At 46.5% G+C, this 16460-nt stretch overlaps 1 protein-coding gene across 1 annotated transcript; it reads right to left on the minus strand.

Annotated features, from left to right (window-relative positions):
* Positions 1 to 13196: 13196 nt before the first annotated feature.
* On the minus strand, positions 13197 to 14389 carry LOC147443183 (uncharacterized). Its single transcript, XM_086529802.1, has one exon. The coding sequence runs from the start codon at positions 14322 to 14324 to the stop codon at positions 13839 to 13841; it is 486 nt and encodes a 161-aa protein (XP_086385928.1). The 5' UTR covers positions 14325 to 14389; the 3' UTR covers positions 13197 to 13838.
* Positions 14390 to 16460: the final 2071 nt, after the last annotated feature.

Consider the following 16460-nt stretch of genomic DNA (forward strand, 5'->3'; position numbering starts at 1 on the left):
CCGATTGTGAACTCACGTGCCACCATACAGAAGGTCCTAGTGAATCCCCAGGGGTTTTGGGATGTAGAGAGCATAGATTCTCTACAAAATCTCTTCTTCTTATATCTTAAAATTCTCCTGTGGTATATGACTCTTAAACTTTGGTTTTATGGGGAGTTCCAAATGACTTGTATATTTTAGAGATTGTGATTCTTGTGAGTTGCATGGTGGCTCTTTTCATTCACGTGGCACTCTTGGTGATGCAAGTAATGATCTCCTTGTTAGTGGTATTGAGGTTACTATCTGAAACTTTCTTGGATTTGGTGATAATCTTCATGAGATTTTTCTCTAGATTGTTGAGCCTTTCTTCCATGTGGGCCATGGTAGCTATGCATTCTACCTCCACTTGTGGATGCATGAGAATCTTGAGGGTTATCCCCTTGTGAATCATTACACTACAAAGTCTATGGGAGACATGGTCTCAATGAATTTAATTGGGAGCTTCTCCGAGAGAGAGAGAGAGAGAGAGAGAGAGAGAGAGAGAGAGAGAGAGAGAGAGAGAGAGAGACTTACCTGAGTTGTTACTCCCTTTGTTTGTAGCCAAGTGTCTCCCTCCCCCCTCTTCCTCTTTTCTCCTTCCCCCTTTATAATTGTTTTTTTTTTCTTTCTTTCTCTTTTGTTGTTTTGTTCCAGTGCAGAGTGTTGTATAAATGGGGTGGGTGTGTAGGTGTGTAGGTATGATGGAGGTGTGGGTTGTTGTTTTTTTTGTGTTTTATGTTTTTTTTTTTGTTCTTTCTCTCATATTTGGGCTGGGTGTATGTGTGGGTGTATGAGTGCTAGTCTATGTGATTGTTTTTTTTATTTCTTTCCTTTTTTCTTGGGGGTGGATGTAGTGATCTCTCTAGTGTAGTTGTTTCCGTCCAATGAGGGGTTTGGTTATGATGAGAGCTATTAGGAGGTATTTTAGAGGGCTGTATTGAAAAGAGAGGAAAAAAATTCATCCAATGAGCAGTAGCGCTACGTAATGTACAAATTTCATAAAATAAGAAAATATTCTAAAATCGGGACAATTTTGTATTCTTTAAAAGGAAACTTCATGTTTTTTACATAGTTCGTTGTTTCATATGTGAACCTGTTGCTAAGAGACTCTGATAGCTTAGAAATTCAATGTTGAGATTGTTTTGATAACTTGGACCTGAGGAAATGGTTTCAAGTGTAAAAGCCATAAGGTATTTTTGCATCTCTCTTTGGTGAATTTTTAATAGATAGATTCTTCCCTTGTTTTCGTAGAACCTAAAATCCATCTTAATTAATCTCTTGATAAGATAAACTTCAAATATAGTGATCTACAACTTCAACTTATCCTTCCAGTATTTTGCAAGACCACATTTATTTAACTTCTCTTGTTAACACCACTAAATCAATAAGTAGTTAGTGGGACTTGGCTATAAGCGTTCCCTTTGAGATGCCAATGAGGATACCAAGCAATTTAATGCCCTAGGAGGTAAAACTCATGCACACTACAACAATTATACCGTGCATCATGTACATTGCAGGTTTTGAACCATTTCTAGTTGCCTCAATGGTTTTTGGTTGTGTCCCTTCACCACTAAATTGCTTAAAGTATGTTAGATATTAACAGCCACGATTCATTGCCATTGTGAAGGGAAGGTACTTGTAGATGGAGATTCTTCTTACTATCAATAGGATTAAGATTTTGAAGAAATGCAACTTGATGCATGTAAGGGTATGACACAAGGTTGGGGAAGTGCATCTATAAGCTTAACTGCAAAGTAGCCCCAATATATTCCTTCTAATCAATATAGTTTCCCTTCTTCAACTCAAAAACCACCACTATGTCTACGACTCCCCTTGCTAGGACCAACGGGCTAGGGCTTCACCCACTCACTCTGCCAATTTCTACCCCTCCTCTAGTTTTATGCTATTACGTTTCTCCCTTGTCAACACCTCTAGCATTATCACCCCAAAGATGAACACTTTGCTATGCGAGACACCACACCTAGTTGCACACATTTTGTATTGCAGATTAAGTGGCTCCACATTAATTATGCCAATGATATTTGTACATGATCATCACCAAACCTTAATTATGACAATAATTTTGCTATATGATAATTAATGATTAATGATGATGATGATTAATGATTTTGCTATATGATCATTAATGATGATGCTATGATGATTAATGATTTTCTATATGATCATTAATGATGATGCTAATGATGGTTAATGATGATGATGATGATGGTTAATGATGATGCTAATGATGGTTAATGATGATGATGATTATATGATCTCTAATTATGAAAATGATTTTTCTATATGATCATCGCTAAATCTTAAAGAAGTTGATAAAAGGCTAAAATCATGCATTGGTGGTACAAAAAAAGGACCTTTTTTATTTCTACCTAGTCGGTACTTCTACATATGTCCAATTTTATTTTGGAGGGAACCTTTTTTGTCCTCTAAATTTAATCACTCTAAGAGGGAATGTATTAAAAATTGAAACACCACTTCTTTGAAAGAAAATGTGGGTGAGGCAATCATGGATAGGAGTTGTGTACATTTGAATTTGTGTATTGATTCTATCACTATCTATCCCGCGTCAATGGCTTTGTATCACTCTCACAGAAAACACCGCACCTCTTGTGCAAGCAGCAAAGGATTTGCACCACTAGCTCGTAAGGTCTCCAATTATGTACCATCACCATAATGAGGATGCCTGTGATGAGGTTGTTGCCAGGGTGTCACCCGAAAAGGGTAAGAAACCTAGGACCATGGATACAAGGTCCCCCCTAACAGGTACAAAATCTCCTGGGAGCATCAACACCCCAAACAGAAGAGCTAGCAAGGGGAGCTTCTCTGTAGAGAAATCAGTTAAGTCACGAGAGAAATCAGTCAAGTCACGAGCGGTTTTTGCCGAGGATGAGACTCGATCATCTACAAAGTCTAGAGGTTGGTGTTCCTTCTTTGCATGTGTACACTGTTGTGTTGTGTCACTGGCAGATGATTTTATTTCATGAAAGGTAGATATTTTCATTTGAAGGTTTTAAGGTGTTGATCCAATTCATGTATTCTTCTTAAATTGCATGCATGAATGCAATTTAAGATACCAGACATGCATGCAAGTGCATGTCTGGTATCTTAAGAGCTCTACCTTTTTTTTTTTGCATTGCACGCATGCAAGTATATGTGCTATGAGCTGAATACAAATTTAAATCTATGTAGGGCACTGAAGGTTAACATATAAAATACAGCACTTTATAGTACCAAATTTGATACTTTACAATACAAAATTTGGTACTGTACAATATCAAATTTTGCATTGGCAAGGTTATCCATGTGATAAAGAGCAGTTCAAAATCTCATTGTTGAGTTTTACATTATTGAAATGTCTCCAAAATAAAGGCATATAGAAAGTATGCTTAGGTGTTTGGTTTAGTAGAATGAGGGCATGTCTAATGAGCTTTGTGTTTCCACATTGTAGGAAAAAATAAAATGGAGGAATACCCTCTTCTGACCAAGTTTTGCTTTACAGTTGAAGAGCTTCATGAGGAGTATGGTGTGAGCATGGAGGGTGTACTTACAAAGGATCTTATGGAAGAAGACCTCCCTTATGACCAGTGAATGACTGTTTTCAAGCAACGCTACCAGAAGAATGGGAAGACCTACTTGAATCATGTGCAACCAAGTCTAGTTGACGATTGTAGGTTCCTATTCCACAAGGTATACCAAGACCCTCCATCTTGTGGAGAGATCAATTCAAAGTTTGTTTCGTGCTTTGCTTTCGAGAAATGCCATGCGACAACGAAGGACCCTACGTGCCATAAGGTCACATTGGCAAGGTTTGGAGAGAGTGTACTCAATATGTGTGCCAGCCGTCTGGGAGGGTTGAAACGGAAGGTCAATATGTGGCGAAGGGGAAATGGTGCCTCCCATGAAGGCCACCCGTCATATATTTAGAATCCCCACCTTATGCAAAGTGATAGTAATCTTTGTACAGAGGTAGACCCCCCACAACGTCATATGTGGACACCTAACTATGTTACAAATCCGAAAAGTATTGTTGAGAGAGTGCCTCAGACATGTGCAGCTTTGGGGTGTACACCTATAACTTGCAATGTATGAATACAAAATTCCCAAAACAGATCCTTAAAATAACTATAATCAAACTCAAAGAAATGGGTGTTCACATGAGATACAAAACTTTAAGAGAAGAGGTTTGGTACAAAGGTTATTCTAAAATTCAACACCTTAAGCAGGTAGGCGATTATGTAATCAAGTTATTGTAGTCATCCAAGAAATACACATTGTCATAAAATCTAATATCTACCTATTCCAAAAAGACTTTTTTATATTGTGACTAAGACTTTATCTCTTCTACCTCATAGTCGAGGATGACTATGGTTTCAAAGAGAGGTAATGTCATAAAATCTAATATCTACCTATTCCAAAAAGACATTCTCGTATTGAACTGATCATTTAATATGGGGGAGATGAATGGGAACAAGAGGTAAAATATAGACATGTGCATATAATGGAGCTTAGAAGACCTTAGGGTTAGCTTCATTAAAGACCTCCAAAGGTTAGTGTTAAAAGTCCTTAGACCTAGGACCTTAAGCAAGATGGGGTTGACCTTGAGTTGGGAACCCTACCCAAGCTTGAGATGCTTGTCGTGCTTAATGACTAAGGTGCTTAAGGTGTTTGTGGGAACCTTGTCCAAGCTTGAGATGCTTGTCATATTTAAATGACTAAGGTGCTTGAAGAGTTCAATTCAAACATGATCTCTCAAGAGGCATAAAATATTGTCATGCTTAAATGACTAAACGTGCTTGAAGTGTTCAATTCAAACATGATCTCTTAAGAAGAATAAAAGACACATGTCATGATCCTCCCCATTTTGCCCTCATGATGTGCTTGAATCCTATTGGATAAGCTTTAAAGGGGTCAAATGAGAATTTAGATACATTTAAATAAATAACTAAGCTCTTGCTCTCAAAGAGGGAAAAGAGGACACTTGTCCAAATGGTATAGTTAAATAATATAAAAGAGAGAGAGAGAGATAGACCCAGCATGAGAGGGGGGCTGATTTGGGCATCCTTATTCTCATTATCACACACACACACACACACACACACACACACACACACACACACACACACACACACACACTTTGATGGTGTGAAGCAAAGAACTCCATCTCCTTCTCCAAGCTTGAAAAATCGAGAGCGTACACCAACAACTCTTGGCTATGGAATGCAAATCCAACCAAGAGCCAAGCTTTAAGCTACAAGAGTAATCTATGGTGAGGAAGGTACTTCTTTCTCATATGTTACTTCTTCTTCCTCTTCCATACCCTCATTTCCTGCTAGCTCTCTCCACCTTCAAAGGTGTTTGAGGTCTTGGGACTGAGGCCGAGGACAAGTTAATGCTTTCATTAAGTTGATTAAAGGCATAATTTTGATGCATGAATCTTTCCATCTTCATTGCATCGATTAGGTCTTAAGGAACACAAAGCTTGTATTGTACCAAGTATCTCATTATGGAGAATCTATAATACAAAAGCCTTTTGGAGGGGCGACTAAATCCGGTCCTCAACTGATGTCAACTTCTCTAATTCTCTCTCTTGCAAAGTATTGTTCATGCCAAGCTAATTAGGTATAATGAATATATTTCTATCTATCATTAAGTCTTCTCTTTATGCTCTTGAAGAATTCTCTTAAAAATGATCACTATAGTTATTTCAATTCCACTACTTTTCATGTTACAAGTCCAATTCCGTTACACACATACTAACTCTCTAAGAGTTTGTGAACCGTTAATCCGCTTTATTTTTTCAAGATACCTATGTGAGCTTGCTAAGAATTCCCTAGGGGAGGCTAAGTAATTCAATGCCTTGGAAGGCAAAACTCAAGTATTTTGTAAAAGTTGTATTGTGCAATGCGTACATTACAAGTTTTGAATCATTCTCAGCCCCTCCACTAAATTGCTTTAAGATGTGTTAGATACTAAATAACCACGATTTATCCTCATAGTGGACGGAAGGTACTTGTGGATGGGGATTCTTCTTTTTTTTTTTCAAGAAAAAGATCCTTCTATTAGTTAATGAAAACTGCCCATAGGGCTACATCCACCTCTGCAAGAGAGGGCTACAACAAGCATGATGGGGAGACTCTCCTAATGAAAAAACAGCATATATACAATGAGGCTAAATCAAGAGATGGCAGGAGGGAAGAGCCACACAGGTGGACAGTAGTGCAATCTGAGCACCCCCTGGACTATGGTGTAGAAAGGCCCAGGACGCCAGAGTCGAAGTAAAGCCTCGCGGCGCTCCCGCATGTGGTCGGAGCTACCCTGTAATCCCTCAAGCTGTCCTCTGAGAGTATGGATCAGCTCTAGCCAAAAGTCACGAACAGTCTCTGCTGGTGGCACAGGGCGAGCCTCAAAGATGCAGAAACAGCGGGCCCGCCAGATGAACCAAAGTGTCAGGCCACTGATGAGCTCCCAACACTCCTCTCTCTCACTACACCACTCTTGTGGAGTAAGCTCTGTATAGGCTGGAGTGTAGGTCGCCCTCCCTGCATCACTATCATCCTACTGGTGGAAGATAACTCAAACTGAAGTGCCGGGCCCATGAGTCTGGACCAGGCCGTTGGCCCCCAAGTGTACTGTCGAGCTCTGGAGAGAGCAGGCATTAGCCGAAAAACTCGTAGCCACACCTGCTAGGCCGAGGGACAGTCCCAAAGAAAATGACGCTGACTCTCCACCAACTGGTCACAGGCTGCACATGCGGCTGGGAGACCACTATGCACAAGCCAACTCCCTACTGTTGTGGCTCTGTGTGCAACCAACCACTAAAACAAAGTGACGCACCTCGGCTGTCTGGAGTCCCACAGCCTCTGCCAAAAGGCTGCCAAGAACTTGATTGTGAGGCCCTCCTCCTGCCAATGATGTGCTGCAGCAGGGCGGGCCTCTGTCTGTGCTGCAAGTATATGACGTCCAAGCCGAACAATGTACTGAAAGAAGGGGACTCCTGGGCAGTCTGCAGAAGAGAATGGGTCCCTCCATAGCCACTCACCAGGATTCCATTGTACTCGTGCCAGTGGACAACACTACCAAGCCCATAGCCTCCACTGTCCAGTCGCAAGAGCTGCTGGGTCAGGGTCTATGACGCAAGTCCTCCCATAGATGCCCACAACTTGGATCCTCTGGAAACAGCACTCTGCTACCTGTGGGACCTCTACTGCAACTCGTTGTAATCGTCCCCCACCCTGAAGCTCGAAGAACAGGGCTGGGACAGTCTCTGAGCAGTCCCTGACTGAAATGAGAACCTCCAGTCGTGTGAAGGCTCCCATCCACCGAGGTGCTACTGGCTCGAGAGGCGTGAGCCACTCAGCTGGAACTGACTCTGAGATGTCCTGACACATGCTCTGCACCCCTCTCATGCCCTGTAGCTGGAAACCCTGCACCTCCTCTGACAAACCTGTGAACTCTAGCCAGTCACCTAGAGAGCGCGCTGGACCTACTGCCATGGGACCCCAAGAAACATGAGGCCGACTCCCAACCAAGTGGCCTCTCTGAGTGCTAACCATGGGGTTCCAAACGAGGGGCTGCCGTAGGCGCTCCTCCGTGCACGTCGGCTGTCTCTACTCTAGGCCACGCCGTAAGATCGAAGCAAACTCAGAGCGAAGTGGTCCTCCAGTCTCTTGCTCAAACCAAATCGGCGCAACTCTGTAAAGATCCATTTGGTCGAAGGTTGCGAAGGGCCTCCTGACTGAGGCACCCTGGCACGAAGCCTCTGCAGCAAGAACTCCTTCCAGGGCTCCTCACCTGGAAGAAGTCCTCTGAAGACGAACTTCCCAAGAAGGGCTCTACTCTACTGTGCTAGATCAATGATCCCAAGCCCTCCCTGAGAACAAGGAAGTGTGATGACCGACCAAGCCACCTTGGCTCGGGCAATTTGAGTGTCACGACCTGACCAAAGGAAGTTCCTGATCAGCCTCTCTACCTGGCTGATACAAGAACTCGAGAAGATCCAGCACCACATAGTCACCAACAACACCTGGTTGGCAACTACTACTCTACCAGCCAGCGAAATTCGTGCTGAGCTCCAATGTAACAGCTTTCTCCTGATGGACAGGAGAAGAGGAGCAATCTGCTGCTCGGGGGACAAGTCCAAACCAACCTGACAACCCAAGTACCGAACTGCAGCCCCTGGGGGAATCCACCTGAAACACACTCCTGGCATCCAATCTGGCACAGGAGCACTGCCAACCGAGAAAGGCATTGTCTTTCTCCAGTTTATCAGTGCGCCCGATGCACAACAGAAGGTCTCCAAAGCCTGCTCACATCTATGTAGATTGGCCTCCTGGCCCTCTAAGTACAAGGCTGAGTCGTCGGCAAACTCAGCGTCCAGAAGCTCATCTCCCCGAATAGGGAGTGCTAAGCCCCTCAGACCAACCTGCTGTGACACCAAAAATCTGCTCATCGCCTCCGCATAGAACAGAAAGAGAAAGGGGGCAAGAGGACAACCCTGTCTGACCGATCGTGTGAGCATGAAGCGCTCACCTCTACCTCCTGCCAAAAGCACCTGACTGTGAGCTTGTCTATACAAAGATGACACCCCTCTGATCGAAGCATCTGAGAATCCCATCCTGCGTAGAGTGCCCTCTAGAAAGTCCCAGTCAACTCTGTCGTATGCCTTCTCAAAATCGAGAAGAAGAATCACAAGGTCCTCCCCACGGAGCCGTGCCAAGGCAGAAGCCTCCCAGAAAGTGAAGATGTTGTCAAGGATACTGCGTTCCTTGACAAAACCTGTCTGAGTCCCATATATAAGGCTCTCCAAAAGTGGTTGAATCCTCAAACTCAGAGCCTTGGCAAGAATTTTATAGGCTGAGTTGAGGATGGTGATGGGGCGCCACTGTCGAATCTCATCCAAGGAGCCACCCTCCTTTGGAATGAGGTAAATCAGGCCCTCACTCATGCTATCCGGCATCACTCCTGTGTGTAGAATGTAATGAAAGGCACTACAAAGATCTGGGCCAAGCATGTCCCAATACTCCAAGAAGAAGCTGGGAGTGAGCCCATTCTCACGTGGATAGCTACCACGAGGGAGGGCCCTAAGAGCCGTGTGTAGCTCCTCAAGCTGAAGAGGAATCTCTAGCCTCTAGCACATCTCCTCAGTCACAAGACAAGGCATCTGTGCCCAAACCTGCTCCATGCATGCATCCTGCAGCTCTGACTGGGGCTCAGCCCGACAGTAACTCACGGTAAAAGTCAGTAGCAACTGCACGCATATCCTCGGGCTCATAAACAACTGACCCATCGGGTCTCCTCAACTGATTGACCTTGGCATGCGAGTGCCGAGGTCCCACTGTCGGTGAAAGGCAAACTCATGACGCCTCTCCTCTATGCAAGCAAGCTCTTGTCGAGCCTGCTGTAACTGCTCCTCCAACCATGGACTGTCTGATGCTGCTCCTGCATCCTCTGTAGTGAAGTAATGCCTCATTTGAGACGCTACTCCTCCTCTCTCGCTGCAGTCCGTTGAGCCAGAGACTCCTGGAGAAAAAAAAAAGTGGCTAAGCTGAGCTAGACCTAAGGCCACTCTGTTTGCAGGTAGAGCTTGGCTGTCCATGCCCTCTGTTCAGAGAGCCTCTACCCTCTCTCTGAGTGCTGAGTCCAACAAGACCCGCTCTGGGATGCGAAGCATCCACTCCTCTGCCTGTTTGCCACTGTGAGGATCACTGGTGCATGGTCCGAAAAGGATGTCCCTGCCAGGATGCCCACTGATCCCCCCAAGTCACTGAAGTAGTCACTAGTGTAGAAGCGATATATCCGCCATAGATTCACTCCTCCCACTTTGCGGTCCGATCTAGAGAAGGCAAGACTTGCTGGAGGCCTCACAAAGCCAGAGTGCTGCCATGTATCCGAGACCCTCAAAGTCATACACAACCTCTCCCAAGCTGCTAACTCGACTCCATGCACAGTAGTATGGCTGCCTCCAATCCTGTCAGAAGGGTCCTCCAACATGTTGAAGTCCCCTCCTACACACCAATGGTCAGCCTGTGGCAAAGACTCAACAATCTGTGACCAAAACTCTGCACGAGCACTCGCCACATTGGGCGCATAGATGTTCAGGAAGCCCACAAGGCCACCTTGAACCTGCATAGTAATCCACTGAGCCCTGCCTGGCACAATAATCCATCTGCCCACAATGGTCTGCTGCAATGAGTCCGCAATAGTTATATATACCCCACCCTGGATGCCTCCACGTCCAAAAGCAGCTGACCAAAAGGTATCATATCGTCCACACAAAATATGACCACATCGCCGAATGCGGCTCTCAGACAGATGGTGCTCCTGAAGCATAAGGAGATCAATCTCTCCTCCCACAAGGCAACGCTGAAGCTCCTGACGCAATCGGCCCCGCTGTCGCTGAAACTGGGGCCCACCTACTCCCTACACGTTCCACGAGACGATCCTCATGGGGAGCGAGAGAGAACAGATGCTGCCGCAACAGCAAACGGGCTATCTTCGAGGCTGGCTTGGATGGGGAGTAATCCGCATCCGAGCGTCCTCTAGATAGGCGAGACTGCAATGAGTGCCTAGCCCAAGCCCAAGCAGAGCGAGCCGTGCGTAAAGCAACCTCCTCTGTCCAGGAGTCCTCATGAATGTATACATAGCAAGGCAAACACTGCGTATCAACAAAAAAGTACACCACAATGTGCCTACATCCTGCTGAGTCTGGGGGTGTCAGCGCAAACTTGGCCAGTGGCCACAAAGTCTGCAGCAAATCTGTAACTCCAAGTTCTCCCATGCGGTGAGAGAACTCGAGAACCTGTGTATGCCACCATCCCACCACTAAGTTGAGGGACCACTATGTCTCGGCCCTACCACAGAGGGGGAAGGAAAAACCAACTGCTGAGTCCAAGGCCTCTGTCCCCCTAGCGACGAGGAACAAAGCATGGACCCTGAAGCAGCAGGCTACCTCGTGGTCTGCTGCGGAATCGCCGAGAAAGCGAGTGAACCTATAGTAGAAGAAATCCCAGCGGCGTCGGAGGTCAATGCTCGTCAGACCACGAGGGAAAGCTGCAAGGGAAGATGTCTGAATCTGCAGAGGGGGCCGCAAGAAGGACTGACCCTCTCTCGCTAGGCGACTCATGGCAAAGGCGCTGCCAAGAGATCTCCTAGCCGCCAGCGAGGGACCATTCTCCTGAGTCGACTGTGGAACTGGAGCAGGAGAGGGGGGGAGAAGGAGCTGGGGGGGGCGGAGGGGAAGAGGAGCGGGGTGGGGCGACAGAGGTAGAGGGGCGAGGAGGGGAGTGGACGGGAGCAGAGGGCGGGGGGGAGGATGAGGAGGAGGAGCGAAACTCTTAAGGGGGGGCGGCTGGCGAGGGTGAAGCAGAGGTGGAGGCTGGCATAGAGGGCTCCTCCTGCTCAAGAGGACCAAAGCGGTTCCCCGTGGGAACCCACTGCTGCTGAGTAGGCACCTGAGGGCCACTCTGAGTGCCAGGCTGTCGCTGTGGCCCCTGGCGTCGACGGCCACAGGCCTGCCCACCGGCTCTGAATCGGTGCGTTGTGCCGCTGGCTGTGGCTGCGGCCCAGCATTGGCAGGCTGGGGCTAAGACTGAGGTGCAGGTCGTGGCCTCCTCCGTGGACAGGCCTTCGCTAGGTGGCCCATCTGTCTGCAAATGAAGCACTGGTTCGGGAGGCCCGAGTACTCCACACTCTGTCTAAACCAACCCCCACTCACCCAAGCCAGAAGGATGACCTTCGGGAGTGTGTGGGTATCTCTGACCAAAACTCGAACTGAGGGGATGCCAGCCGCCTTGGTAGCTACTGATACTGCCGTACGAGGTGTCTCCAGGATAGTCCCGATGGCGGAGCCAATCCTGGAAACAAGTGGTAGGTACTCCCTCCGTAAACCCGGAAAGAAGACTGAGATAGGAATGTCTGCCTCTTCTACTAGCATATCCGAAGTCGGGTCAAAACCATGTCGTCACTGTCGAAAGTGGGCGCATGATGCTCGGATGGCCAGTGGACTCATAGCTATGACCTTGGAAGCCATCTCGGAGGTCTCGAACTCGATCTGGTAGTACCTCCGTCCGAGAATCTGGACATCCAAGATCTTGCCCACCTCTGCGAGAAGGCGGTCCTGGAGAAGGTCTTGCAGCTCTCCTCTGCTAGGACGGGTGCCGAGAATTTTGCAGATGACCGAAGTCGCCTGCAAACGCTCAACCTCAGTGGCTAGGCTCGCTTGCTCTGTCGGCGATAGAGCAAGTTGAATGGTGGGCTCAGCGGGGTCGGGCGAGGGGGCTTCTCGCGAGTCCCTCTGTGGCGAAGCTGGAGCCTCCATCTGTATCTACTGCTGTGTCGTAAGAAGAGGTCGACAGGCGGACGCTGCAATCAGGCGCAGGAGACACTGCCCCAAAAACGAAGCAATGCCGAGGAGGCCGAATTGCAACGGATGACGAGGAGAAACCGAGGCGGGGGGGGGGGGGGGTAGGGGAAGGTTGGCGGCAGCAGGAGGAGGGGGTGACGGGGGGGGGGGGGGGGCGGGGGAGGGCAGGCAGCGGGCAGGCAGGTTGGAGGCAGTGCGGGCAGGCAGGGGGTGGCGCAGGATGACAGGCAGCGGGGCAGTGGGGGGTGTGGGGGAGAGGCAGGGGGCTGAGGAGGGGGGGGGGTAGGCGTGCACAGGTGGGCAGCAGTAGCGAGCTAGAGAGCAAGTCGGAACTCGGGGATTCTTCTTTCTACCACTAGGAGCAAGATTTTTAAGTAATGCAAGAACTTGATTGATGTGAGGTCTAGCAGAAGGTTGGTAGAAGGTGCACCTACAAGCCAACCTCAAAGTAGCCTCAATCTCTTCCTTCCAATTAATATAGCTAGCTTCCTTTAACTCAAGAACCACCACTACATCTATGGCCCCCCTTGCTAGGGCCTCACCCATCCAATCCGCCAATGTCGCCCCTCCTCTAGTTTTGTGCTACTAGGCCACTCCCCTTTCAACACCTCCAGCATTATCACCCCAAAGCTGAACACATCCACTTTACAAGACACTGAGCCTTGTTGCACACATTCTGTATGCAAAATTAAGGGGCTCCCACATTAATGGAGAAAATGATCTTGCTATATGATCATTAATGATTGATGATTTTGGTATATGATGGTTAATGTGATGACAATGATGGTGAATATTAATCATGATGATGATTATATAATCACTAATCTTGACCATGTTTTGATGTATGATCATCACTAAACCTTACGACAACTCAAAAAACTCTTAATTGGATTTGAAGAGAAGAATTTACATGGAGCTGTGTAACCAAAGGACCACCAGTTTCCATTCGACAATACCATTTGTTGCGATGGCGTAGGCATGGAGGTCGTGTTTGTAGCTCTGACCATTCTCCCAAGCCCGAAGTCTGCAATGTGGGCCTCCATCTCTACATCTAGCAGCACATTGCCTCCATCTCTACATCTAGCAGCACATTCCCAGGTTTGAGGTCTCCATGAATGACACAATGCTTGCCACCCGCTTGCCATCATACTCATGGTGGCGATACATGAGGGCTTCAAGGATTCCGCGCAGAATCCGAATGTGTGCATCCCAATCCATTTTTTTGGAGATGCAATAATTCCGGGAGAGCCCTATTAATTTTGTGAAGAAGAGCATCAAGGCTTCCCATGGGCATGAAATCGAGAATGATAGCCATGGTGTCTTTCATGTGGAAGCAATAGCCCAATATTCTCACCAAATTCCAATGCCTAAGCTTCCCCAGTACTTCAAGCTCCCTAAAGAACTAGTTTTGCACATCAGTATAGTGCAGAGTGTTATTTTATTTTTGGAGTACTTTAATGGCTATCATCCGGCCATTGGAGAGCTGGTCTTTGTACACTGTGATTGAGCCTCTGACGCCGAGGATGTTGGCATGGCTGAAGGCAGATGTGGCCTGCTGAAGGCTCTTCCATGAAAGCCTGAGATGTGAATTAAACATCCCCATAGCGGAGGGTGTGACTGAGAAACCAGCTTGCTGGAGCCATGAATCAATGGACGGTGCCAATGTACTATAAGCCCGAGTAGTAAGAGAAGAAATAGAGTAGCTCCTCATCGCAATGAATATGTTTATGGATCCATGAGGAAATTGGCCATGATCAATGCACATGATCAGCAAAGGTGGCCCACAGAGGCCGCGGTTGCGACTGAAGACAGAGGCAGGGAATTTTGCGGCCAAGCTCTCTAGTGCAAGATCAAGTGATGATGATGCTGATGCTAATGGGGATGCAGACTGTTGTAATTTTATTGTAATAAAAGTGGTGAGCATCGAAACTTTGCTGCCCCAAACTCTATAAAAAGAAATCTATACACACACAAAGTGTGCGCGATTGAATGTCAATGTGTCGTCTCTCCCTCTCTCTCTCTCTCTCTCTCATGCAACATCTCTCCCCCCCCCCCCCCCCCTCTCTCTCTCTCTCTCAATCTTTGAGTGCTCCAATACATTTAAATTAAAGTTATCTCCCTACTCTAAACTACAACATTATCTCCCTACTCTAAACTACAACATAGGTTAGTCGCTTACTATTACGATCCTCCCGCCGCGCCTATCTTCTTTGCTTCCCTCATATGAACCTTATATGAGTACCATTACCATGCATTATCTCTTATGTATTATTGCATTATCATAATATCCCATTTTGCATAAGAAGAGATTCTCGTGCTTCTTGCATCGACATTTTTTGATTACGACGCAACGATACGACGACAAAGCGGATCAACACCAACATGTAAACTCCTTAATTGTTTTTGTCTTGATTTAAATAAAACACAAACACTAACACATACGCCCCGTGTTGGAACTGCCGCAATTTCAAGGCTATCCACGCGACAAAGTTGCCAAATTTTTAGGCTATTTGACGTAGGGGTTTCACCTTGTTAATGCATCATCATGGCAGCAAATGCATCTTCAAAATCATACACAACATATAAACTCGATCGCCTCACCAACACTACTTATCGTTCTTGGGTAATACGCATGCAAATGTTTCTTGTTCATGAAGAACTTTGGGATGTGGTAAATGGCACCACTTTATGCCGGCTCTTGTAATTCTTGCAGGTGCTGCCCCAAATACTCCTGCTACTAATGCGGCTGATATTGCCGCATGGCAAAAACTAGATAATAAAGCCATGTCCAACATCATGTTATGTATAGGTGATACACAAATTCAATTAGTGCATCGTTTGTCGACTGCTAATGCAATCTAGGAGCATTTAAAAACATTATATGCCCACACAGACATTGCTTCACAAGTAACCGTCCATCGCAAATTAGTAAACTGCTTGCTTCCTGAAGATGATAGCGTTCCTAGTTTTTTGGATGAGTGGCAATGTCTACTTGATGAGGCTACTACTGCACGCCTAGTTTTACTGATTCACAAAATGCTACGATGTTACTTAGTGCTCTACCATCCACTTGGATAGCATTTGTAACTACTCAAATCCGTATCATTGGTCTCACATTACCGGTTCTTATTGTCCGGATCCTCCAAGAGGATACTATGCGAAAAAATGCAACTTCACTTGGCCCTAATACGACTATACCACTAGACATGTTCTCCAAAAGCACGAGATTTACTTCACCATCCTTCCGCAAGAGACATGTTACCTGCAAAGTGAAGGGAATCGGAGAGCACCACAGACGGAGAGTGAGAGAGAGAGAAGGAGACACACGACACACAGATATGGGTGGGGAGACTCAATGAGTGAGCAGCCCCCTATACACTTATGCTATGTATAAGGTATACAAGTCAGTGGGCGGCCGGGCAAGGCACATGCGCCTATACCCCAACAACCTCCCACTTAAAGACGATTGTACCTTTAACAAGGGAACCTAGTCTAAAGACTACAAAAGGTGAGAGAAAACCGCTCTCAACCGCTGTCCATTGGCTGGCTATGATTGTGTGCATCCGATTGTCCTACTCCCGTGTAAGTCCATACACCACCAGACGTACCGCACACGTACTGCAAGTATGTACACAATACCTGCATATCTCCCTCGTGCACTATGCCATCATCAGTCAACAAACGACTAACAACCCCAACTGCAAATGCTCCAACTGCAGCTCCGATATCCGATCTCAAGATCAACATCTTATACATGAGACCACCGAATGCCGATGCAATGCTAGCGGGCCTTGCTAGCTCTACGGAGCATGCATCGACATATATATCCCTGGCAATAGGCATCATTGACTGACAAGGCGTGTCAGCCACATTCATCTCCTGGCTGTCTGCAAAAGATGCATCAACCTGTCGTGCAACCTCAGAGCAAACCAGTTGCTCTAGGTGTCTGCTGGAAGACATATCCTGCACAACTATATCCTCATGCTCACTATCGAGCATAGAAAGGAATGATTGCATAATCGCTGACGTCTCAGCCTCCTTTGCAATCATCCACTACAAA

The sequence above is a fragment of the Adiantum capillus-veneris genome, chromosome 14, assembly GCF_014529385.1.
Source record: "Adiantum capillus-veneris isolate H3 chromosome 14, ASM1452938v2, whole genome shotgun sequence".
Taxonomy (NCBI): Eukaryota; Viridiplantae; Streptophyta; class Polypodiopsida; order Polypodiales; family Pteridaceae; genus Adiantum; species Adiantum capillus-veneris.

Bases quoted from the DNA above. Each gene is read 5' to 3' on its own strand.
- LOC147443183 (XM_086529802.1), bottom strand. From the start codon at position 14,324: ATGCTCACCACTTTTATTACAATAAAATTACAACAGTCTGCATCCCCA.